This window comes from Rhizopus microsporus (genome assembly GCF_002708625.1).
Source record: "Rhizopus microsporus ATCC 52813 unplaced genomic scaffold scaffold_5, whole genome shotgun sequence".
Lineage (NCBI taxonomy): Eukaryota > Fungi > Mucoromycota > Mucoromycetes > Mucorales > Rhizopodaceae > Rhizopus > Rhizopus microsporus.
Genome location: NW_019671920.1, coordinates 1012246 through 1037164, shown reverse-complemented (window position 1 = coordinate 1037164; position 24919 = coordinate 1012246). Strand labels below are relative to the sequence as shown.

Below are 24919 nucleotides of genomic sequence, written 5' to 3'. Positions count from 1 at the left end.
CACTGTCGATCCCCTTGATGATTCTTATGGATCAACATATTGACTACACGTGTATTTTACTGTGGCGTATAAAAAAAGGGGGCGCTATTATGTATAAAAATACAATTGAAATTAATTTTCTTTTTCCATTGTTTTCCCTTCTTTTATTAATATAAAATATGACAGTACCAAAGATGATTGATAATCTTTCCATTATTGATACACTCGGCAAAGGTGCTTATGGACAAGTTTACCTTGGTCAACACAAACAAGAACTATATGCTATTAAATCACTTCATCACCGTACAAAACAACAACTAGCTCAGCAAGCACTCGAAATTGAACTTCATGCTCGGCTTTCAGGTCATCCTCATATCATTCAACTTAAACATGTCATACGTAATCCACATACCGACTGGACTCATGTCGTCATGGAATATGGCCCAGAAGGCGACTTATTCACAGCTATTACCGAAAAGGACCTCTATATTGGGAACCATTCCCTTATTCGCAAAGTATTCCTTCAACTAATTGACGCGGTTAGTTACTGCCATCAAAACGGCGTTTATCATCGTGACTTGAAACCTGAAAATATTCTCGTATTTGATGACGGACACACTGTCAAATTGGCTGATTTTGGTTTAGCAACTACTAATACTATATCCCACGACTATGGTTGTGGCAGTACATTTTACTACTCACCTGGTAATAGTTACAATCACAATCTTTGTGCTCTTTTCTAACTCCCATTGTTAGAATGTCAAGGTGATCTACTCCGCGGTGCAAATCGTATTGGCTATGCAACGGCTCCTAACGATGTATGGGCGCTTGGTGTCATCCTCATCAACCTAACAACCGGTCGCAACCCGTGGAAACAGGCTTCACTGACAGATGATACCTTTCATGCCTATTTGAATAATCCTGATTTTTTACTGCACATTTTACCCATTTCAAAAGAACTTAATCGCATCATCAAACGCATCTTCTGCATCGACCCCACACGTCGTATCACTCTCCCTGAACTCAAAGATCGCATTCGTCACTGTAAATATTTTACTCGCACTCCAGAATCAAATCGTTCTGAGCATTTCGCTCGTTTATCAAAGCACATTCAATTACCCCCTTCGCCTCCCTCAACTCCCCACACAACAAATTCTGCCTGTCAGCAAAAAACCAACTGTGAAAAAGTCAATTTATCTACTGTGTTGACAACACTTCAAGCTTAAGATTTTATGGTTTTCATATAAGTATCATGTGTATCTATTTTTCTATTCTTCATATTCACCTCAAAGGTTGATCTTTTGAAACTATCTATTTTTAATTTTCATTTTCCTCCCCCCTTTGATATGTATTTAATTTTTCTTTTATAACCGTACCTTCCTTAATTCCCCCTCCCTCTTCTTCCTCTATCTTCTTCTTTATATATGCTTTATTTATGCCATTTTTATAAATAGTACTTTTTATGTGTAAATATCAATTTATAAATAAACAAGAAAAAGGTCCAGGATTGTCATTGGACCTGTAATTACTTGTATTTTTTCAATTTCATATGAATATGGTACGACATATTTTAAAATACCGATACACACACACGCACATCAACAAAGAAATTTTCTTCTTTTTTCTTTCTTTATTTCCCTTCATGACAAAGTACTGTTTTATCATAAGACATGGAGAAAGATTAGGTAACCCCCCACATACACAATGAAATATAACAATCAATAACTTAACGTAACTGAACAGATCATGTGCACAAACTGTGCAAACCAGATCTTTTTGTTGACCTATGGGACCCTCCTATAACTCCCAAAGTAAGTATATAAAGACGTATATAACGTCACCTTGACTGACTTTGATACAAATAGGGATTATACCAAGCGGAACAAACAGGAGAAAGGTTAGTTGAATTAATAGAGCAGAACAAGATAGATCCGAAAGCAATGTCCGTTGTCATTTATACCTCACCATTTCAGCGTTGCATTGAAACCTCGATTGGAATTATTAAGGGTATGAGGCTAAAAAAAGCACCAATTCTGCGCTTAGATGTCGGCTTGGGTGAATGGATGTGCGAACGGTTCTTTGATTCGGTTGGCTGTCAGGCCACTGAGTTCGTGTCACGGCAGTACCAATTTCTCGCTCGTCAACAGGCCAACGCCTACGCCAAACGAAACGACATACCTGTTATGAATGTTGATTATGGCTACATAGGGTCTCGTAGTGAATTTGAATTTCCAGAACATTATACAGATATGGTACAGCGTTTTGAGGAAGCAAGGCGGTACTGTCTTGAAAAGGCAAATCATGCGACCGTCGTCTTGTTCGTCACACATGCCGTGGGTGTAAATGCATTGTTGGATGGCTTTCGAAATCATCTGACGAGACCACAGGAGTCAAATTACTGCAGCATCTCCTTTGTCTGCAAGAAGGATGACGAACATTCGGAAAGTAGTGATCAAAGTGACGAAGACTCTAGTGAATATTTAGATACAAGCACTCCTTGGTCTATTAAACTCACCATGTCTGACACTCATTTAATTGCATAACATACCCCTCTTTTATTTTTATCTATTTCCCCGCTTTATTACCCCCCTTCTTTTTTTATGTATTTTCTCACACACCTCCCTGTTCCCTTTTTTTTTCATTAAAAATGATTGCATTCTAAATAAAATCATACTCATCATTATGACGCTTTTTGTTTTCAGCCATAGTCATTAGCCCCTGACAATCAAGTTCAAAGAAACAGACTTTTCTTCATTATCAAATTGTATGGCGTATTAGTTTCATGACCAACACTATGATATGATCATAGTTAATGGCGTTATGATGGATAATACAGAGCAAAAGTGGATTTCTTAAGCTCCTTGCGTATCGTCTCCTGAATTTTGTGATACATATCAACTTTAAGATGTTGCCTTCAGTACAACAAAGACTTTTTCACAAGGTCAATCAGCTGTTGTTGTCCCTGAGACCAGACGCTGCTCTTCTCCGTCAAAGGAGAATCCAGGATGGTATTTTCCTGACCATTAGGGTCATGATATGTGCTCGTTGTGGGGTCCCCAGATTACAGAATTGGCGTAACGATTGAGGGGATTCAGGTTATTGTCTAAAGGACCAGAGAATAGCACAGGACCCTGAGAGATGATCTTCAATCACGAATGTAGATCTCTGAACACTAATATATGGGTACTCACACTGTTGATCAAGATTATGTCTTCAGACTCAATGACTCGAGAGCATCCTAAAAATTTGAAAGGCTCATCTGGATTTTCCTTCCAATCCTTGTACTATCTTATATATATTAACACACCAGCGTCAGCTTCAAACCAACAGCTCTCGAACCATTTCTTAAATGCAGTCATTGGACAAATACCGGAAGTTGTCCGCTACCAGCTTTTGTAAAATCGAGAGTGGTTTGCAACTACTTAAAAGAAAAGAGCACAGTGAACACTCACCATCCACTATTGATTCCTTATGACTGGTATGGACTGACTCTGTAGTAGCTTTTACATGGCAAGTTGTATTATGTTTATTCAGACATAAATAATAAAAAAATAACGATTTGATATTTCGTTGCGGCGCCATTGGCATCTATAACCGCCTGACATCTTTTCGTCACACCCTGTCACTAATGCTCACGGGTTTCAATGGCCTGTAGCATTTCAATGGACCAGAAGTCTTGCCAGTAGTTGTAGCTTGAAGTAGCCCGGCCGCAAGTGGCATCCAGTGAGTCGTATATAGAATGGCTGAGCTCTTGTATACGTCTCTTTGCTGTTTGTACATCATCAACCCGGTGAGAAACAGGTTGAATTGACAGTCCAAGACGGGCTAAGACTGATTGCACTTGTTGAGTGTATACGTCGCGGACCTTTTGTTCTTTCAGTTTTCCAAGATTCCATATGACTCGTTGTACTTGTGTCGGTTGCTAGAGAGCAATGGTTTTAAAAGAGAAAGAGATCATTTTGTGATTGGAACCGAGGAATTTTTCAGTAAAGTTCCTCATTTCTGGTTCGTTTAGTTCAGTGGTACTGAAAAAATCAATAATACTGCTCTCTTTATGTGTTCGAAATGTAAGTTGGTCAAAAGCCAGTCATCTATTCCATACGATAACGACCTTTTCTGTAAGCCAGCGGTGTACAACGTTACCCTGAGGATTGGTCGAGCGATCCCCTGTGTGGTTAGTGTAACGTATAATTATGCGAAAGAGCTACAACTGCGCAAATCGTAAAAAATAGCCATGACTGCTTACATTTGAATAGTTAATACTCCCTTATTAGCTGTTTCCTCTTTCCCTCGACCCAGCAGTTCTGTCAGCATGAAAAGTTTTTTTTTCACAATTTGTCTCGAGCCAATATCTGAATTTGCTGACCTATTACAATCAGAAAAGAGAATGTTGAGCCAGCATTCTGATGGTACATAATCTGTAATTAAAAGAGTTGGCGAAAGCTGAAAGAGACCATTTGACAACAAATGCCATACCTTTATTGACAAAGCTAATACTAAGCGAATTATGAGCCATAGGACCAACAAATAAAATTATTCGTATAAATCATCATAATATAAATCATTATAATCTATCCCCTCATCAAACGGATCTATGTCGATGAAAACTTTGATCAAAGGGTTTCCGTGTACCGTTTCAGTCCATTTTTTGGTTGTTCTATTTTCGCGTTGTATGTCTACCAAGTATATCGCTTTATCTGACGAGCCATCGTCAATTACTAATAGCGCCTTTCTACCAAAGATATCTATTAAACTACTGTAATGACTTTGAGAAGACCAAGCACTCGAAGATGCAGTATCAAAGGAATCGAATAGCATATCCACTCTACTTTCAACTTCATCCATAGAGGGGCAAACAATTGTAATATTTACATAACGTACTGACGGTAAGAGACGCAAGTAACCAGCAAGTGACCCACTTTCTATGGTACGGACTCTCAGTGTAAGAGTATCTAGCGTTGAATTCAAAGGCACATTTGCGTCTATTGCAGCTTGTGATGGCGGCTGGAAAGGCGCATATGTCCAGTAGTGGAAAGCCTTTATTTGCGTACAGGTAGTGAGAATATCTTCAATCCATGAGGTGCGGTCTTCAGAGTATGTTTCGAAATCCAAGATAAACCTTGTAACATTATGTTGGTATCTCTTGAACATCTGTAAGAATCTTTCTTTTTTTCTTGAGTCATTATTAAAATGTGCAAATGCTATTCTTTTTATACTTGTTTGTTTCAAGTGAAGTCCTAGAATGGAATCCGGGAAATAGCAAAAATGAATGTGTACACTGGGTGTATGCATTAAGTACGCTTCAAACAAAGAAAATAATCCTACTCCCTCAATTTGATATGTTTGCATTGAGTTTAGATATTCTATAAATCTATCGCCGATATTATTGAAATAGCCTTCCAAATCAAAACGGAAAAAGTGGCCAGATACCAGTACCAGATTCTGAAGGTTGGGAAACTTGTGCATGATGTATTCAACAATGCCTAAATGACTGGTCCAACACACGCGTAAAGTCCTGACATTTCTGTGCGGTTGTGTAGACAATATCTCCAGAGTGGTTGGTATTCTGCCCCTCTCTGCCGAAGAAATCGTCCTTGAGTTTACGCTTAAAGATGTCAAGCTAGGACAAAGCTGGATTATTTCATCATAATCTATAAGTGACCAAAAGGCTTCCATCTTGTCGATAGTCAAGTGTGTTAAATTGCTAAACTCTGGTAATCGCTGACAAAGTTCTTTCATTATTGGAGCAGAGGGATGCTCTGGCGGTAGATAGAGGTGAGTGAGCGAATGGCGAAAAAACGAGATAAGTGTGTTGTAACAGTCAAAGTAATCACCGTGTTCAGTTAATAAAAAAGGATTAGTAAGTTCCTTTATATGAGGCCAGTGCATTGATGCGGCAGTGGCAATAGTACGCCAAGAATCATAGTTCTTGATAGTGCCCTTAACACGTTCTACGTTTGGACAGGCTTCAACAAGTTCATTGATGTAAAGCTCTGTTGTTTCATATTTTCGGTATCCTGTGTTAAGACATATGGTTCGAGTAAGGTGTCCTGCTCTGCTATTTTTCATACAGTGTAAAAACCTTTCAATGGTCTTATCGTTGTATAAATCCACTAAGCTATACATCCATGTTTTTGCAACCTGGTTCCATCCCTTACAGACAAGCTGATATTGCACTATCCAACTTTTTTTGTACTCTGCACTCTTCTGAACATATACAAAAATCTTCTGTAAAATTTCACTAGGTATCTCATTGAAGCCTGACATTTTGAGATAAAGTATACACAAGAACGATCAACTGTCAAGTAAGGAATGAGGCAAAAGAAAAGCGCAGGATATACTGCACACAATATATCTTGTAGTGTGGCTGTGATATTTGTCTGAAAAAGGAAAGACACAGGCTGTTAGTTTACTTTTTTCGTTTAAATAGTTCATAAAGAAAAGCTAGAGCCTTCGTTCATCAAAGCCATTCAACATGAATTAGATACATTCCTCACAGGACGTAAACCTGTTCTAGCATTGTGGAGGAAAAGAAAAGCAACTGAATAGACTCTTGATTCAATAGAGTCAATAACCCTAGACCAACGTAGTCTCGCCAAGTATAGAACGCGATTGCTGTACTGCCTATGATGAGACCATACTCTATGCCTATAACGGTCGTTGAGGTCGGCTTATCAGCCTCACATGGAGAGCCTACCATATAATGAATAGCAGAGGCACGACCAGATTTCTTGAAGAGACGCTTTATTCGACGCTAGAGGTATTGTTCACCAGAAGCTCGGTGGAAAAGCCCCACAAAAACCCTACGATAGTACTGAAAAGTAGCTCACACGTTAACGAGAAGCCTGTTTAACACAAACATTGAGATTAGAACAGGGATCATTATCAAATGGTCTTCGTGGCTGCCTCAGCGAGTCTTGGAGAACTTTAATGGAACAGCAACGCACTACAGTTTATCACACTTAACGCTCGTCAGCACCTTTTTGGCACCTAGGCTTCTACATCCATTTCACATTGCTCAAAAAGGATCTTTACAGGGCAAACTGCTGGTATCGGTTTGTGATCTAGTGCAGCTTTATTCTCAGCGGCAGATCTCACTCAGAGGACGGGCGACAGTAATGAACACACTACTCTTAACCAAGATATGATATTGCCTGAGACTACTCGCAACTTAACCTCGCACAAATGTCCAAAATTATTCAAAGGTTTGGTAAATTGAGACTGGAAGCACAACACTAAAAGTCAACTTTGCATGGGATTCTCTTAAAGGAACCCGTGTGCAACATTTTAATAGTTTATTTTGGTAATCTCAAGAAGCAAAAAAAAAAAAAGACAAAGTAAACTGAAAACGAATGAAGAATGGTAGAGATGGGATATATGGAGTATCCCATTAATATGTTTGGCATAAAGATTTCCATCGTTACCAGGCTTTAAATAAAATGGCTTGCCATAGATTGTAATCTCGATGAGAGAGCAGGTATACACTATATTTTTTAATCAAATGTCTTACGCGTTTGAACGATAGATTCTATAAAATTAAGTAACAGATAAATTTATCACAACTTACATAATGAAATTGAAACACTTTTTGTGTGTGTTTCTTTGAAAAAGAAACGCTTTAACTGAAGAAGCCGAACCTGTGATTCTTTTATTTATTGTACAAACCTAATGATGGGTCGTGTAACACCAACTGTATGTATCTCACGTTTACTACAAAAGAGAAGGGTATTTTCTATTTCCTCTTGACTTTTATTTGATTATCTTTAACCATAACACCTACTTTTAAGGACAGTTTCATATACCATCTTCCTTTTGTAGTTGATCCATGCGCACATATTCAGATCAAATGCTGCAAAAGCTCTAATACCAGATTGACTGCCATTCACATAGATATGGAAGGTAACTCATAAAGAATTAATCTTTATACTATACTCTAAACATCTGTAAGCAGGACCATTAATGAGCGATTTTTTGACTTTGGTAACAAGAGGTATATATTTTTTTAATACTATATTTTATAAATCACTTAAAATAAAGTTATAGTAAACGACAACAATGGATATCTACATATACTAGAACAGCAAAGCAATTTATGTCAAAGGAAGAAGGGCTGATATTGACTGTATTCTATCCTAGTATTCTTGGGAAGCAAGAAGTATCCTTCCAAGGTATAACAATGATCGATTACCTTTTTATATCGTATCCTTTATAAATAACATTTGTACCTAGGGAACATTTGGTTTACTTGCTCCAAGGGCATATGCGCCAGGAACTAATGCATGAACTGATATTGATCATGCTTGTTACAGTATGTCTTTAATACGTGCTGATTTTATAATGACTTTTTTTAATAGCTTTAACAACTGCCGGGAGTGATGGCTTTCTTCAGCTGCTGCCTGTGTATGCAGATCACGTACTATATCCTGCTTTAACCGATTCTGGCTTTTACACAGAGGCCCATCACATCAATCAAAATGGTGAAAATGCAGGTAAGAAAGCTTTCAAGCTTTCAGTATTTATGATACTAGCTTTCTTTCTTTAAAAATAGTGAACCAGCTCGCTCCAAACAAGCTTAATGGAGCTTAGATCTAGGCTTTGAGCTGACTATTCTTCGAAAACATCAATTAATTCATGCTCCAATAACCAAGAACGAACAAAATCGCCGGACGTGCCAGTGTTTTCTTGGGATGGCCAACGCGTCAACGGATACGCAAGAAGAGTAGACATATGCATAGAACGCTTCTGGTCGAGGCTGCATTGGCGGAGCTTCCGTTGTATTGGCCGCAATGAGCAATGATCGATCTAGGTTTGTGGAGCATTGTTTCTAAATGGAAGACCTAGAGAGCTTGTAACAATGGAAATGAGCGTCGTTCTTTGCACTTTGTTCAGAAATGATTCGCAAATGAGATAACAAATGATGATAAAAGATAGCCCACAAGAAGTAAATAATGAGATATAAAAGAAATGATTAGTATTTTATTTATCACATATACAAGTCTTCTCTTTATATTTCTCAAAAAGACAAGGTTCATTTTATGCATTATTACATGTTGTCTTTTGAATAATAAAGAAAAGATCGCCAAGTGTAATTGTTATTGTATGCGAATTATTTCTGTTTATTGGTTATATATATTCTATTAGTTGCTCTTCTTTATCTCTTCTATTGTAATCGCTGCTTCGGTTTTCTTGGCTGGGGAAATAACAAATCTCCATAAGGGGAATATGATAAATAAGATAATAAACGCAGTGGACCATCCAACCTTGACAATCAGTGGTGCTGACTCATGGAATTCATTTTCTGAAAACTTTAGGCAAATGAGAGTTTCTGTCATGATATTAAATATCAATAGCCAAGCATGAGCACCTAGTCTCTTTGTGCTGTTATCGGATATGTATTGGTACACTTCTCTTGCTCCAGGTAATGCAAAGAAGAACAGCAAAATCAAACGATAGGTATTAAGTGGATGCTCAGGCGGTATCCACAATAATGACTTGAGATAAAAGCAATTCAATTCACATTGAAGGAAGATAATCAAGAGTAAGACTGTGCCAAAGTAATTCTTTGGAGAACTAGTCGTTTTCCATTCATATCGAGTCCATTCTTTTGGTGTAAACTGCTGTACTGCACGCTTTGCTTTTCCACGCAAAGACTTGATTTGTCTGAATCCTACCCAGGAGTACTCCTATAATTAAATCAGACACGTGGAGAGTGCGCGGCTTACTTTATCGGTTACCTTGCATGAAAAGTACTGACAAAACTTCATACCGATATGAATACCAAGCCAATTACATAACAATACATCAAGTATCCACTTTAAATAAAACATTGATTAGGACACTAGGTATATAATAGAGGTAGATACATACATGATCCCACCAGCATTCTGCAAAATTGTTCAACTGATGCTGTAAAGAATATTCACATAATTCAAATGCGATAGAGATGATCCAACAAAACCAGTAATCACGGAGAATTAACGCCTTGCCAAACCAGCCCAAGGTATGAGCAACAACGAACAAGTCCATTTGGTTCTATAATGAAATTAATATCCATGCGTCTGCTAATGAATGTTATTTGCTTACCTTTATATTATCCCATGATAAGTCACAAGCTTCAGCATAAGATCTTTCCGGTAACACCACCCCTAATTCTGGATCATAATACTTCATAAACTGTCTTGCATCGTCTTTGTTCTATGTAAAATTAGAGAAAGAAAATGTCAATGGTCACCTTTTCTTACCAAAAATAATAAGAATACGAGAAAGAGTTGATATAGTACACTCAAACTAAGCGCAGCCCTCCAGACAGGTTTACTTGGGCGAACAAAGGGACCATCTGGAAAATGAACCATGCCAATAAGGACAAAGCAGACAATAGCAGCTAAAATACCCAATCGGATGCTTTCTTCTGTATTTTCATAATTTGATCTGGTCGCAGCATAAAACATTAATCCCAATACGACAACTAATACTGTTAAAGTGTGTGGGTGAACTATTTGAACAAGATCAATATATAAGGCGACCATGTCATATATCAACACACTTACATATGTTCTCTTCATTATTCACAGCTTTTTCAATAATTTTCGTTTGTTTCACAACAAGGATTTCTTCTTGCTCCTCTTCTTGCGTTATTTTCATTGTAGTTTTAAACAAGTCTGTTTTGGTAATACTTGAAAACAAAGAATAAAACAAACACAAAGTGAAAAAAAAAAAGTAAAAAATAAAAGTACGGACATTTTCATTTGGGGCACAAAAAGTCACACAGAGAGAGCTCCTTGACAGTGTTGCAATTCGCTCCGCTCAAAAAATATCGGCACTGAAAAAACTCTATATTTGATCCGTTATGGCCATTGACTAACTTTACGACATGACACAGATCAAGAATAAATGTGTATTCACTTATTTAAAAATGGGCTCTTAAACTCTTTTAATTATGAACAATATAAATTTAAGGATTGAACTATTTACGTTTATTTATAATAAAAGCGTACTCCTTTCAGTTCTCAAGACAATAATAGTCTTGATTAACAGGATCAATCACGAGAAGGTAAGAGTACATCTGATCCCAAAAAAAAGGTATACGCTGGGTATCAATTGATATATATACCTTATACAAAAGGGGGTGGTGTATCAAGAATGAACTTATGCACCTGGAAAACCTAGAAAGTAGAAGCTGAAAAGTCCCAGACAAGTTTGGATTGACAGACTGCCAACAGGTAGCTATCAATAGGCCCCAACCTCGTTTACCAGTCGTCTCGCAAGCTCAGAAGATGGTCTTGGCTCAGTAAACTACCCAAAATAGCTTTTTGTTCGATACCGCCTAGTAACAGCATAAGCATTTATTCGAGTAGCCACACTTAGAGAGCATTTCTCTGTTCACAGATAAAGGACAAAGCAGTTAATTACATAATAGGGCCTGGTCCCAACCAGTGTAGCCAGCCTAGAATCTGCAAGTCACTTGAATCACCAACATGACCGTATTAGGGTCACAGCATGAACAGAGAGCGTGTCTAGTCCTCTAAAAGATGAACAGAGCCAAAACACAAAGCGCCGTCACAGGGAGAAAAAAAAAAGCAAAGAATATCTGTAAAGAAGAAAAAGAAAAAGAAAAAAGGGGAAAAAAAGAGGTAGGTCAGAAATACTTTAAAGCGCTGACGGTCGGTCATTCAATTAATAGCAGTTTATTGGATAGTACAGTCCGATAACAGCCAAGCAGGTTTCCTATTGGATAATTTATTTCAATTGCAACTAAGGAGGCGCGTGTTTGCTTTTCACATTCTTCAAGAGCAGGGGTAAAGTGTACAAAAGATAAATAGTATCTAGCAATGCTATTTCAATCTTTACTTTTTATTTGTCTTTTTTGACTTAGGGCAGCTAAGCTAAAATTCATCAAACGGCAACAAAGGAAATCAGACAAGTGCAACCATTGAATGTAGTCATTATCGTATCATAGTGCCTACAAATAGGAAGGCATTGTAATTCTAAGCTTTTGTCAGTCAACTGAAAGCATTCTTGTGTATTGATTATAAACTTTGAGCATGTGATTTATTGACTGATCATAACTTGAGAAAGACGCATTGATTCCAAGTTGAATGTCATCCGTTAACGGAAACATAATTGTAATTCCACTGAAAAGTACGAGCAGGTGGTGGTTATTGAAACACCAAAGGGATTTAATATGTGATCCATTGTCTGTGGACATATCGTCATGCAAGAAGGACTAGACTGTTACTCAATAATCTAATTGGCGCTAGTTCCAGGGAATTAAAAAATAGGGATGATATCAGCTGAAACAATTATTTTCTCTCTCTTTTTCAGCGTAATGAACCCTTCCAAGGTAAGTAACAACAAAATGACTACAGACATGAGGGATGGCTCATTGTTCACAGGACAGTGCCAACAATTACTGGGATCTTGACGCTATGTTGGCTCAAGAAATTCAAGAACTTAACAGAGATTCACCGGAAGATAGGCGTGTGAAAGAAGCAGTGATCGTGTCTAAACCAGATCCCAATAGAATCAGTCCTAATGATGACGATGACTCGGACGAAGAAAGGCCAACTCATAAGAACTATTATTATTATAGCGATGATGACGACTATGAAGATGACTTGGCCATTCGTGACCCTGAGCTGTTCAAGATAACTGAAAGTAACCGTCAGATAAAACTAGACGAGAACGATACGGAAAAACACACGAATTCCAAGCTGATCCGTCGCCCACAAGAACTCGTATTTTCTGAACCACCTTTGCTTGTATCAAGGGATGATTATATTGGAGTGACCTTTCATTACGGTCTATCTGAAGATAAGAAGGCAACCAGGCAACCAAAGAGGTACATGATCATGTGCGACTTTGGTGAAGAGAGTATGTATGCTTTAAAGTGGGGTATAGGCACGCTTCTGCGAAGTGGTGACGAAGTGCATGTTGCCAGTGTAGTTGCCACTGACGAGGAAGTAGAGAGTATGAGCAATGAAGAAAAGTATAGACTGTGGACAGAGGTATGAAGCAAATCACCAACAATACCATTAAACTAACAGCATCCCTCGATAGCTTGATCATAATTCTAAAAGAATGATTTCTCGTGTAAGAACAGTGATGGATGAAATGTTGCTTTACAATATAAAGATCGTTGTTCATTCCTTGGCTGCTCAAAAGATTAGAGAAGCATTATTAGATTTGGTAATGCAATATTTAATGTACTGATGGATAGCAATTCTAACAGGTACTTTAGATTTGTTCATCGCCAAGTATAACAATGGTCGTATGTGGTTCTAGAGACCGTGGATCGCTTAAAGGGTAAAAATTTATACTGATAGCGTAATAAGATGAATCATAACACATTCATATAGAATATTGATGGGAAGTGTATCTACTTTTCTTGTGCATAACTCTCCCGTTCCTGTCTCTGTTGTTCGCCCTTTGAAGAAAACAAAAAAAGCCAAGAGTAAACAAACAGCTGCACAAAAGCTGAGTCAGAGTGTAAAGAATGGTCAACTAAAGGTGGATGAAATGGAAGGAGCTGCGCTTAGTATTAATAGCTATGATGGTACAATATCTTAATATACTTTTTTATTTTCTCGTTCTCTTTTTCTCTTTAAGCAAACACTATAGCTATAACTAATAAACTTAATAACATCATAATTAACCTTGATATAAAGGCTCCCTGTGGTGTTGTCTGTGCATGAGGTGTTCCTGCTGGAATATTCTATTTTATAGATGTATAAATATTCAGCTTTCTTTCACTCTACACATATAACTTACAAAAGTGACGCCAAATGGAATAATACCAAATCCTGCAGATATTGACATACCACCTCTATGAAATGTATTGCTTCCAAAAGGTTGGTTAAAAAAGTAATTCGCAGGTCGGTTAGGGTCACGGAGAGGCGGAGGTCTTTGACCAGCTGGGCGTGTGGGTATAGATGGGTCAGTTCTAAAAGAGAAAGAATCAACATCAAGGAAAAGAAGTATAAAGTTGCTTAAATCTACCTGAAATCTATTTCCTCTTTACCTCGACCATAGATTGGGATTACTTTGTCTTTACCGCAACCTGCTTTACATACTGGACAAGTAGGGTTTCTTGATTGTGCATGAAGCCATTGTGCTAGACATGACCAACTGCGATGGAATATATATACATACACATATATACATGTTTAGCCTATGTTTTTTTAATACGTTGAAGTCAATTTACCAGAACAAATGACCACATAATGTCAAGACAGGGTGCATTGCAGTATCGAAACTATTTAAACATATAAGAACAGCATTAATAAGACATCATATGCTTAAATTGACCAAGTCTTACCAAATGTTGCAGTCGTAGAATTCACCTCCATTAGTAGTTTCATCTTTACTTTGTGTCGCAGGCGTTGTAGGTGTAGATTTCGTCTTTCGATTTCGTAATTCTTGAGCAGTTTTTGACTCAGTGTTTATTGAAGTTGTTGTGCTTTCGTTTGTATCTTGTGATGAAATGTTGTTTGTGTTGACATTCTCTGCTGAAGACGTTTCTGCGTTTGTTTCCATTATATTAAAAAAAATGATACATTCACTTCACATTCATGCTTTTAATACTATGAGCGGTGATTGAATCAAGATTGTCTTTATGACAGCTCATTTTGACTACTGCCTGGCAAGTTTTAATCAATATATCATACAACATATATGCCAAGACACTTACTGCACATACATGTATATAATATATATATATATATTCTTGTATAATACTTATTTACATTAGCATAGAGCAATCTGACCCTTTAATAAAGTATATCGCTGTTTTAAATGGCGTTCTTATTGTCCAGTCAAATGTAATGCTTGAGCGGTGATTTTCATTTGCCCATCTCTCTCTTTGCTAACACTTTATTCACAAATTATTCGCACACTGATAAAAAAAATGATAATTTCAGATAACAAATAATGATAAAAGAGAGCCCGCAAGAAGCAAAAGAATGATATATAAAAGAAACGATTAGTAAATCAATTGTTTATATTGATATTAAATACTTACATCATAAAGAAGAGGATTTATAAGAGAAAAACAGAGAAGAAAAGTGAGTAAACTTATAAAGAGATTATTGATATCTTACCAAAAGTGCATTAAAAAGGGCTGACGATGAATAGCCTGGAAAGAGCAAGGAAAGAAAGAAAAAGAGAGCAAGCAAGAGACAAGAGGAGAGAGCGGTCAAAAGAGCGGAAGGGGTTGAAGGGGTGTATGGGGCCAAAGTTTGGTATGAACTAAACTATCCCCAGCCAACACCGGGTTAGTTTCGATAGGCAATCTATAATACTACATGTTAGTTTCTTACAAGAGTAAAGAATATAACATACCTCGGGGCTAGCTGAGGAATAGCTGGTCTTACTTTTTGGTCCAAAGAAGAAGAAAAGAAAAGGAAGTCAAGATCAGACTATTTATGAAGTCTCTAACAACTTTTTCAGTTACGTGTTATTCATAAGTATTGACCACATTTATCTTTTCTTCTCTCAAAAAGACAAAATTTATTGCTTTTTTAACAATAAAGAAAGTGTTGATAATCGACTAAAATGTAATCGTTATTGATCTTGTATTGTGCGAATGATTTCTGAAAATGGTGTATCATTTTCCTTATTTAGAAGTATGGAAGGACACTCCCTTTGTGCTCGGTTAAGAGTCGGATTCGCCAAATGAACAATTGACTAGAGAAAAGCTATAAAAATGTTCTTTTGAAGGAAACAAAAACGTAATGTTTTTTTTTATTAATACTTTTTCAATTGATAAAAATAAGGAATAAAAGAGTTGTTTTATACAATAAATACAAACAAGAAAACCAATGTTTTCCTTACGCCATATACAAAAATGCTTATTTGTGTACTTGAGATACAATAGAAGGAATAACAGAAGGGTCAGCCAAGGTAGATGTATCTCCCAATTGATGATGTTCACCATTCACAATCTTGCGAAGAATACGACGGACAATCTTACCAGAGCGAGTCTTGGGGTGTTCACGAACGATATAAATGCGTTTAGGAGCGGCAAAGGGACCAATGATCTTTCTAACAGTCAAAACCAATTCACGGTCGAGGCCTTCGTTCACTTGAATGTGAGGCTTAAGAGAAACAAAGGCATGAATAGCTTGGCCAGTCAAATCATCTTGAGCACCCACAACAGCAGATTCAGCAACGGCTTGATGAGAACCTAAAGCGGCTTCAATTTCAGCTGTAGAAAGACGGTGACCAGAGACATTGATTACATCATCTACACGACCACGAATCCAGATATAGCCATCCTTATCCATGGAGGCGCCATCGCCAGTGTAATAGTAGCCAGGATAAGGCTTGAGATAGGTTTCCAAGAAACGTTGATGATTATTAAAAACAGAGCGTGCCATAGATGGCCAAGGACGACGAATGGCAAGTACACCTGTTTCATCGGCATTTTCGATGACCTGTCCAGTTGCAGGGTTCAACAATACAGGCTCAATACCAAAGAAAGGTAAGGTGGCAGAGCCAGCCTTGGTGGGGATAGCTCCAGGAAGAGGACTGACAATGATGGAGCCAGTTTCAGTTTGCCAGTAGGTGTCGACAACGGCACAGCGGTTCTTACCGACCATTTCATTATACCAATTCCAAGCTTCAGGATTGATGGGTTCTCCGACAGATCCAATCACACGTAAGCTGCTCAAATCGATGTTGTCAAGCCATTGATCACCCAAGCGCTGAAGGGCACGAATGGCTGTAGGAGCTGTGTAGAATTGAGTGATTTTGTGTTTTTCGATCAATTGCCAAAAACGAGATGGTGAAGGATAAGTAGGTGTTGATTCGAACAAGACAGTGGTTGCACCTAAAGTAAGAGGACCGTAGAGACCATAAGTGTGACCAGTTACCCATCCAATATCAGCCATACAGGCATAGATGTCTTCCTCATGCACGTCAAAGATATACTTGACAGTAGCAGCGGCACCCAAGAGGTAACCACCTGTGGTATGAACAATACCCTTAGGTGCGCCGGTGGAGCCTGAGGTGTAAAGCAAGAACAAAGGATCTTCAGCGTTCATATGTTCATGAGGGCAAACAGGGCGAGCCTTTGCCATTTCTTCATGCCACCACAAATCACGGTTTTCCATCATGGAAACTTCAGATCCTGTACGTTGAAAGACAATGACATGCTCTACTTGGTGCTTCTCTTCCTTACTTAATGCATCATCAACAATGCGCTTTGTTGCAATGTTCTTACCCCCGCGGCGTCCTTCGTCTGAAGTAATGACAATATGTGCACCACAGTCAGCAACACGATCCAACAATGATTCTGCAGAGAAACCAGCAAAGACAACAGAGTGAATAGCACCAATACGAGCACAGGCCAGAATAGAGATCATGGTCTCAGGAATCATGGGCATGTAAATAGCAACATTATCACCCTTACGGACACCAAGGTTCTTCAAAACATTGCTCATCTTGCAAACTTCACGTAAAAGATCGCCATAGCTAATGTGACGGAAATTGCTAGGTTCGTCGCCTTCATAGATAATAGCAATCTTGTTTGGATTTTTCAAAGCATGACGATCGACAGCATTGTAGCAGGCGTTCAATTCACCGTCTATAAACCATGCGACGTCTCCGGTTTCAAAAGATCCGTGAGATACCTTGGTAAAAGGTTTATCCCACGTCAAAAGATCACGAGCAAGCTATATGTAAAAAGACAGTTAGCACAGTGAAAAGCAATAGAGATTCCTATTTACGTTTCCAAAGAACTTGTCAGAATCTTCGACACTTTCTTTCCACATGGAACGATATTGTTCCATAGAGCTGACATGAGGGGTAGGGCACTGCTTTGGATCGAGAAGGCGGCTAGGGACGGGATGAACTATGGTGTTAGTAACTTCCTCAGTAGTCATGGTATACAATAAAGTATCAATAAAAAAAAAAGAGAGAACGAGCGGGGGGAAGTTGAATGAAAAGAAAAAAAAGGTAAAAGGTGAAGATGGCCTATAACTTTTTAAACCCAAAACGATGAAATAGATAACCTTTTCGGAGCATATTTGACAGGTCAGTGGGAGCCCCAAAAGGGACATTGCTTGTACCCTTCAGAGTTTTTTTTGGGGGGAGGTGAAGGATAAACCGGGCGTTGAATCTAACTCATTGCTTATTCTCATTTGCTGGGTAAATGTGCACTTGCTTGAAATAGAAATCACTCCGCGGATGACGATATCGGATACTCAATGTGTGTATTTACAGTGAAACGAAATGAATGGACATTGAGGGTATCTTTGGGAAAATAACAATGAGGGAAAAGACAAGAATAAAAAAGGACCCTTAAGGTTTGACTTGTTTTTATGTAAGCAGCTTGGTATTAGCAGTATCTTGATCTGATTGTGTGTTACTTGACTGAATAGCCAAACGCTGTCTCTACTTCCTTGTTTCAGCTTGGGGTAGCGTTTCAAATATAAAGCCCAGATGCTTTATCCTCCCTTCTTTTTGTTTTGAGACGCTTGCTTACAGCGATTTCACTGAATGAGACATAAAATAAAAGAGCTTTCAATTGTATAGAACTTTCATAAAATATGTGACAAAGATAACCATGTCACTTACGAGGCATGCACCTAAGAGTAGCCTGAATCACATTTTACCTCCATCTCCTTCTTTCTAATGTGGATAGGCGTTTTATTAATATTGGCTCCTTGCGCTTATTCACTTGCACTTCAACCTTTAGTTGCGAGTATTTATTCAACTATACGCGTTCAATGAGTGTATCTGTTTCTGACAAGCAAATCATTTATGCGCGCATTTAAATCTAAACGAAATTCGATGTTGTACTGTCAAGAAATAATTGCATGTAGTTTTTCCAAAATAAGATGTCGCATACTAATGATGATTTTTTTTATAAGGGAGCACTGGTGAGCCAGTAGTCCGGGTTTTATTTAAAGTCAACTAGACCAATACAATTTATAAAGGAAGTGAGACTGATGCTAAAATGAAGATGCCTTTTTTTTTTTTGAAATATGCAAGTGATGAGTAGTGTTTAGTAAGAATTAAAACTCCTTAATCAAAAGTGTAGCTGTTTTCATGGTGTAAGCGGAATACCATTTGTTCAAGAGAAGCGAGGATCGTTTGATAAGTGAAATGTGTATCGTAAAATACCTTTTGCCAATGTGATTGCCATATGACTTGAAGAGTGCAGACGAATGGCGATAAAAGCGAGATGCTTGAAACAATTGGGCTGAGAATACTAGGAGTGGTGCTTATATGAGATACTGCAATGGTTAGCATTAACTGTTCAATTTGAGTAAGCGAGCAGGATAACACAGGAAAAAACTTATAGAGTCACTGTTTACAGCGCAGCTTTGTGAGAACAACTAAAGAAAAAATGAGACGTAGTTTCATCAGCGGAACCACATAATGAACACGACACGGAAGGGTGTTGATTCGGAATAAGGGTATGTAGGCGTTGTTTACAAGGGATTGTTCGATGCAGCAAATGATACCACGTACTTCGCGCTGTTGGAGGGAGTGGTAGTCGCCAAAAAGACGTGCACGACGCAGAAGACACGGCAGGCTCATATTGTTTCCGTTCCAAGCTCCGTTGTGACAGTAAATACTTACGGTAAGACTGGTAACGGACAAGAGGACCAAAATCGTTCACTCTAGAAACACTACGTCGACAAAGGAGTGTCAAATCTACAGTGGCTGCATCCAGGTCAGGTGTAGAAGTGCTCCCGGGATACACAGAGGCAGCAAAGCAGGAGACAGTAGAATATTAATGATGATTTGATATACAGTGCTTCCAACAAGTAATGTCGCAACCAATCAAAGTCAATGTCGCTGTCCATGTCGTAAATCTTGGCGCTGGAAAAAAAAAAGTAAATTGAAGAGTAGTATTTTTTTCCTTCACTACTTTACAGCTTAACATGAGTACAATATTTTTATATGAAGATAGGCATGGAAGGGTTGTTGATGAGAACGGCGGCTCTAAGCCTATGGACTACATTGTTGATCAGAATGAATTTATTGTTGAGACAATTGCTACACATACTGAGTACTTGAAAACTACGACTTCCAGTGAATCATCTCTGACTTGCCCAATATTGATAGAAAAGACAAAAGACAAAGATATCCGTATGAAGAAAGCAAACACGAAACGAGATTATGTGCGTTATACTGTTCAAGTTAAAGCTAGGTTTTTTGATCTGAAGATCGAAAAGTGCATGAGTGCATCAGCTGTAGCGAAGCAGTTGGGTATTCACGTTCGAAACAGCGCAGAGATGCGTTAACCAGTATAATGTGTGTCCTGATAGAATTTTTGAGAGCTGTAAAAAAGTAGGTCGCAAGTGTATCTTGACCGAAGAGCATAAAACGACTGCTATCAACTTCATTAATGCTAGTCCCTCTGCTACTGTTGTTGAAGTGGCCGAGCATTTATCGACGCAACTTCATGATCTTAAAGTTTCACACAGCACTGCCTATAACTTTATGAGAAGTGAATGTAACCTTTCGTTGAAGAAAGCAGATTTTCATTCTATTGGGAGAAACAGTTCGGCAAAGATCGAGGAACGACACGATTGGATTTGCAAATGGGAGAATACCAATGTAAACTTCCTGACGAACTGCGTGTTTCTTGACGAATATGTGTTTGATATTAATATGAAACGCTCACAAGCTTGGTCCAAAAAAGGTTCTCATGCCATTGTTACCAAGTCCATTACGAGGACAAATGCAGTCATTTCAGAAAGTAAAGTCGCTGATTTTGAGTTTGATATCGTGCAGAAAAATTGCGTGTTCAACAATGATGTCGACTGATCCAAAAATAAAGTCGTTCTAAGTCAGAGCGCAGTCGATGTATACGCTGGAGATTAGGCTGGCTTCCTGATGGCAGACCTCGACCATACCCTAAGCATCCAACGCAGCAACTATCTAAAAATCACGCTATTAGTTGCCTTGATATGCATCGACGTCTGTTCATGCCTGAAGCAATACGAGATCCATTGTCATTCCTTCTTAATATGCTTCCTTTACGCCCTCCGATTCCCCCAAACCTAGCCCTCACCTGGTCTCAGCGATGGCCGACTATATGCTCCCTACTACATGAATTAGATCAGTTACACCATAACAGATTGATCCCTACTAAGCATCCTCATGGTCAAAAGCTTCTTGTATGGTTAAAGTAATTCATTTAACCTTTCATCGATAACCCTAATCATTAATTTCCGTTTATATTTTTTACCCTTGTACCCATAAGGGTTTTTTTTCGCTACCACTCATTTCCAAATGGATTGAACGGGTCCGGGCGGACGTTTATTATGTTATTTTATTTTTGCGCTCATTTGGACCATCAATAAAATATCATGTTTAAACAAAATAAAAGGCACAAGCTCAATTCTTTTTGTCTTTTTGGCCAAGGATATTTGTCCATGCCAAGTAACACAAAGCTTATCCAAATATATGTCCTATTATAGATGATTTTCATAAATAATACCACTACAGTGTTTTGCGTTTGAAAATAGAATTTTTGGAAAATAAAAATAGAGTTCTTCTTTGTTCAATAGAATTTTTTAAATCTAGTAGAAATTCTTGGCAAACAGTAAAGTATTTTGATCATTGGTAGAAATATTTGACCATCAAGAGGTGTCGACGTCTGTGTCTGTGTCGGTGACGTCATCATTAATCTTTTTCGCACATTGGTGTAATTTCTTTGTGTATAGAAAGAGACGGGTTTCTTTGCAACACCACAATGTTGATGGAAGCTGATGGTAAGCTTATAACTGCATTTGGGAAAAAAAAAACTATAAAAATAATTTGGAAGTAGACGAGAATCTGGATATTCCCAATCTACCACTCAAATGGAAGTCAAATACAAATCTTATAGCTCAGCTTCTACTGAATGATCAAGAAATAATAAATCTGATTGTTCAAGTTTTGGTTGGTATGATACATCACTGCTTTCTCATGGAACATACTGCTTTTATATAACACATAACTTTATTTACAGGTACACACATCCCAAAAAACAGCTATGTAGTGCATCAGACTGGTTGGCCAGAGACCGAAAGTTTTTTTAAAGTATACACCTCACAGAATGAAAGTGATGAACGTTTCAACCCAATACTTGTTACTATTCAAAGTGAAATTAATCAAGTACTAATGCTGAAAATTATACAATACTGTACATTTATTTACGAAAAATTCAATTCTTTGCCAATTGTGTTGATTATTGCTAACAAAGAATGCCTTGGTTCAAACGAAAATGAACTAAATTCACATTTGGTAAAGGTCAAATCTGATTTTTGGGCAGAAAAATGTCTGATGTTTCTTTCTGATTTGGATATCACGCCTCTCAATAATCAACCTATAAATGCTTTTCATGCGTTATGTCAGTTCTTGTCTCATCGAGACAAGATACTTTCCTTTTCTTCCGATGTAGAAAATCAAACTATTAATTTGGTTGTAGAGAATTCAATAAAATAACTGTAATGTAAAATCTTTATTTGGAAATAAAGTAACATTATTTTTTAATTTTTTCACGCTTTTTAGCATGATGGTATGAACTTTTGAGGGAATTTGATGATGTATAAGAAGCAAAGAGTCCTTTGGCTTTTCCTTCATTAAAAATTTTTTTCCAGTTTTTAGGTTTGCTTGGTTCAGAATTGCTTTCAATGAATTTAAAGTCTTCTGTAGTATATTTTTTTTGTTGCTTTTGTGATGCTTCTATGTCCAATTCATACACCTCAGCTAGCTTTCTTTTCTGAACTTGAATTGTTTCCAATAGCTGTTCAGCGAAACCTTTGCACTTTTCAGCGGTCAAGATAGGGTCTTCTTCATCTAACTCAATTGCTTTCTTTATTTGTTCTGTGTGTCGTATTTACCCTATAAATACTTAATCTTGTCGTATTAGATTACTATAAATCTATACTCTAAGAATGAATAATACAAAGATACTGACAACAACTATTATTGGACATAATTAAATCGGTTCCTTAATAATTCTATCTTCATATAAAATGACGCTGTTTGTAATAATGAGCTCTCTCTCGTCTTAATATACAATAAAGAGGTTATATAGAGACTCATCGACACACATTTCCCTTATCACTTCTTCATATATTCGAGACATATCACAATAATCTTACAGTAGAGCATACATTCTACTTTACATTCCTCTATCGCGTCTGATAAGAATAACTTATAATAACAACCGTAGTAGCTACTAGTATAACAATAATAATGTAAGCATAAATAATGTCAGTGACAATAATATAAATAGCAGTCATAGATTCTCTGCCCAAACTTAATTTAATGATATTCAGCTCTTCTTAATAAAGAATCTAATTCGCAAGTCATCGACTTAATAGCCTTTTTTCAATAACACTAAAGCTGAATCCAGCACTTCTTATGCGTCTGTACCACCAACAATTGTAGACCTTGATTTCTGCGAGAAATTTTGCATAATTTTGCTCGGTCTTAAGTTACCGAGAAGATTGCTCTTTCCAGGGGAACTCGATTTTCTATATGTTGTAGCTAGCCCAGAAAACCATTTTAAAGCCTTCTTCAAACTTGCTGAACTTTCTGAATCTAAACAGATGAGGAGCTTTGCTTGCTTTCCCCTCCGTACACCCTTTATTCCTTGCTACATAACGTTAGATAGCAAAACAGTGCTGCATCACATCATCAAAAGCAAAGAATCATTGAAAGCAGAACAAAAGTTCGATGTATGGGGTACAATTGTAAACCTAGAAAAAAAGGTGTTCAAGAACCAAGGATTTGAAAAGCCTTCACGCTTTTAAGGAACTTTGGAGGCTGGTGGAGTGGACGTCTCTATTATAAAGCAGAACACTGACACAAGCAGAAAGTCCCCCAAGCCCAAGAAAAAGAAGAAAATGAACAATGATGATATAAAGAATATTGAAAGACTAAACCAAGCCGAATTGAAGAGTATTGAAAGGAGATGTATTTTGATAGATCCTGGAAGGCAGGGCATAATGTATTGCATGAAAGAAACCAGTACTGCTGAAGAAAAACAGATCCTTGTATTTACAAAAAACAACCGCTCAGGTGTTCATGACGCTTCAGATATTTGAGAAAGCGTAATCAGCCTTTTTTGGTTCAAGAAGCCGAGGTAGTTCTCCCTAAGTCCGAATCTAATTCTGTAAACTTGGAAAAGTTTGTACAGTACATTAAGGCAAGGGTATCAGTACAAAGTACCTGTACGAATATTACAGCAAAGTCTAAAACAACATATTTTTCTGAATCCGAATTTGACTTTTGGGTGGACCAAAAGTACAACTTGTATTACGGAAATCTGTTCATGGTACAAATTCATAGTTTTCCCTTCAATCTGAAAAAGAATCTACTGATAGCTCTGTAAAGTCTCAGATGTATATCAGCTATTTACAAATAATGTTACAACAAAAGTTTCTGAGAGACTAAATGATAGTGTGAAAAGCAAAGTTCTAGGTCTGGCAGAAATGATGCATATACAACCACAACAAAGTGGTTACAAAAAACTATCAGTACAATATTAGAAAAGCTTCAACTTTTACCTTTTCGAAAAATGAAGTTTGCAAACAAGCTCTTTTTTGAGCAGAATAATCAAAAGTTGGTGTGTAGCTTAAAAACAAAGTTTGGTCATGATGCTGTCTTAATTTTTGGAGACTGGTCCGCACCTAATACCAAGTATCACGAACCAACAAGAAATAAGGATCTCATAAGTATGCTAAAGAAGAGTGGTTTTTCTGTCTATTTGATCAAGGAATACAAGACATCTTCATATTACCCAACATGTGAAAGCGGACTAAAAACTTTCAAAACAGTGCCCAACCCTCACCCTTACCAAAGAAGCAAGGATCCAAACATAGTATGTCATGGCTTATTAAAGCGATTCAAAGAATATGATATTAAATTGATTCCTGACACCTAATGCAGTACTAAATGCAAGAACCTTTCTTGTCTTAAGCAATAAACCGCA

The 24919-nt window shown here is 37.6% G+C and overlaps 12 protein-coding genes across 12 annotated transcripts; 6 read left to right on the top strand and 6 right to left on the bottom strand.

The window, feature by feature from the left end:
• Positions 1-136: 136 nt before the first annotated feature.
• On the top strand, positions 137-1428 carry RHIMIDRAFT_278674 (Pkinase-domain-containing protein). Its single transcript, XM_023612774.1, has 2 exons — positions 137-684; positions 736-1428. The coding sequence occupies exons 1-2, from the start codon at positions 159-161 to the stop codon at positions 1203-1205; spliced, it is 996 nt and encodes a 331-aa protein (XP_023467990.1). The 5' UTR covers positions 137-158; the 3' UTR covers positions 1206-1428.
• Positions 1417-2716, top strand: RHIMIDRAFT_312495 (phosphoglycerate mutase-like protein). The gene is made up of 3 exons (XM_023614806.1): positions 1417-1664; positions 1723-1790; positions 1845-2716. The coding sequence occupies exons 1-3, from the start codon at positions 1529-1531 to the stop codon at positions 2520-2522; spliced, it is 882 nt and encodes a 293-aa protein (XP_023467989.1). The 5' UTR covers positions 1417-1528; the 3' UTR covers positions 2523-2716.
• A 1717-nt stretch (positions 2717-4433) lies between these two features.
• On the bottom strand, positions 4434-6275 carry RHIMIDRAFT_116495 (uncharacterized protein). The gene has a single exon (XM_023605330.1). The coding sequence runs from the start codon at positions 6244-6246 to the stop codon at positions 4513-4515; it is 1734 nt and encodes a 577-aa protein (XP_023467988.1). The 5' UTR covers positions 6247-6275; the 3' UTR covers positions 4434-4512.
• A 1587-nt stretch (positions 6276-7862) lies between these two features.
• RHIMIDRAFT_290973 (uncharacterized protein) lies at positions 7863-8950 on the top strand. The gene is made up of 5 exons (XM_023613774.1): positions 7863-7878; positions 7931-7969; positions 8023-8147; positions 8334-8468; positions 8528-8950. Exons 3-5 carry the CDS (start codon positions 8072-8074, stop codon positions 8563-8565), a joined length of 249 nt encoding a protein of 82 aa, XP_023467987.1. The 5' UTR covers positions 7863-7878; positions 7931-7969; positions 8023-8071; the 3' UTR covers positions 8566-8950.
• A 166-nt stretch (positions 8951-9116) lies between these two features.
• RHIMIDRAFT_250403 (PSS-domain-containing protein) lies at positions 9117-10620 on the bottom strand (the record flags this gene model as incomplete). The annotated part of the gene is made up of 6 exons (XM_023610721.1): positions 9117-9662; positions 9702-9791; positions 9847-10011; positions 10063-10173; positions 10221-10471; positions 10527-10620. The coding sequence occupies 6 exons, from the start codon at positions 10618-10620 to the stop codon at positions 9117-9119; spliced, it is 1257 nt and encodes a 418-aa protein (XP_023467986.1).
• Positions 10621-12304: 1684 nt separating this feature from the next.
• RHIMIDRAFT_236259 (adenine nucleotide alpha hydrolases-like protein) lies at positions 12305-13545 on the top strand (the record flags this gene model as incomplete). Its single annotated transcript, XM_023608514.1, has 5 exons — positions 12305-12319; positions 12372-12983; positions 13036-13164; positions 13217-13281; positions 13335-13545. The coding sequence occupies 5 exons, from the start codon at positions 12305-12307 to the stop codon at positions 13543-13545; spliced, it is 1032 nt and encodes a 343-aa protein (XP_023467985.1).
• A 34-nt stretch (positions 13546-13579) lies between these two features.
• RHIMIDRAFT_236258 (RING/U-box) lies at positions 13580-14511 on the bottom strand (the record flags this gene model as incomplete). Its single annotated transcript, XM_023608513.1, has 5 exons — positions 13580-13690; positions 13747-13918; positions 13975-14103; positions 14180-14230; positions 14294-14511. 5 exons carry the CDS (start codon positions 14509-14511, stop codon positions 13580-13582), a joined length of 681 nt encoding a protein of 226 aa, XP_023467984.1.
• Positions 14512-15824: 1313 nt separating this feature from the next.
• Positions 15825-17858, bottom strand: RHIMIDRAFT_200582 (acyl-activating enzyme; the record flags this gene model as incomplete). Its single annotated transcript, XM_023606467.1, has 2 exons — positions 15825-17648; positions 17703-17858. 2 exons carry the CDS (start codon positions 17856-17858, stop codon positions 15825-15827), a joined length of 1980 nt encoding a protein of 659 aa, XP_023467983.1.
• Positions 17859-18835: 977 nt separating this feature from the next.
• On the bottom strand, positions 18836-19275 carry RHIMIDRAFT_278665 (uncharacterized protein). Its single transcript, XM_023612773.1, has 2 exons — positions 18967-19275; positions 18836-18944 (listed from the first exon to the last, which is right to left on the bottom strand). The coding sequence occupies exon 1, from the start codon at positions 19228-19230 to the stop codon at positions 19003-19005; it is 228 nt and encodes a 75-aa protein (XP_023467982.1). The 5' UTR covers positions 19231-19275; the 3' UTR covers positions 18836-18944; positions 18967-19002.
• RHIMIDRAFT_278662 (uncharacterized protein) lies at positions 19265-19573 on the bottom strand. The gene has a single exon (XM_023612772.1). The coding sequence runs from the start codon at positions 19519-19521 to the stop codon at positions 19285-19287; it is 237 nt and encodes a 78-aa protein (XP_023467981.1). The 5' UTR covers positions 19522-19573; the 3' UTR covers positions 19265-19284.
• Positions 19574-21437: 1864 nt separating this feature from the next.
• RHIMIDRAFT_290968 (uncharacterized protein) lies at positions 21438-22422 on the top strand (the record flags this gene model as incomplete). The annotated part of the gene is made up of 3 exons (XM_023613773.1): positions 21438-21707; positions 21761-21880; positions 21947-22422. The coding sequence occupies exons 1-3, from the start codon at positions 21689-21691 to the stop codon at positions 22420-22422; spliced, it is 615 nt and encodes a 204-aa protein (XP_023467980.1). The 5' UTR covers positions 21438-21688.
• Positions 22423-24505: 2083 nt separating this feature from the next.
• Positions 24506-24871, top strand: RHIMIDRAFT_236254 (uncharacterized protein; the record flags this gene model as incomplete). The annotated part of the gene is made up of 1 exon (XM_023608512.1): positions 24506-24871. The coding sequence occupies one exon, from the start codon at positions 24506-24508 to the stop codon at positions 24869-24871; it is 366 nt and encodes a 121-aa protein (XP_023467979.1).
• Positions 24872-24919: the final 48 nt, after the last annotated feature.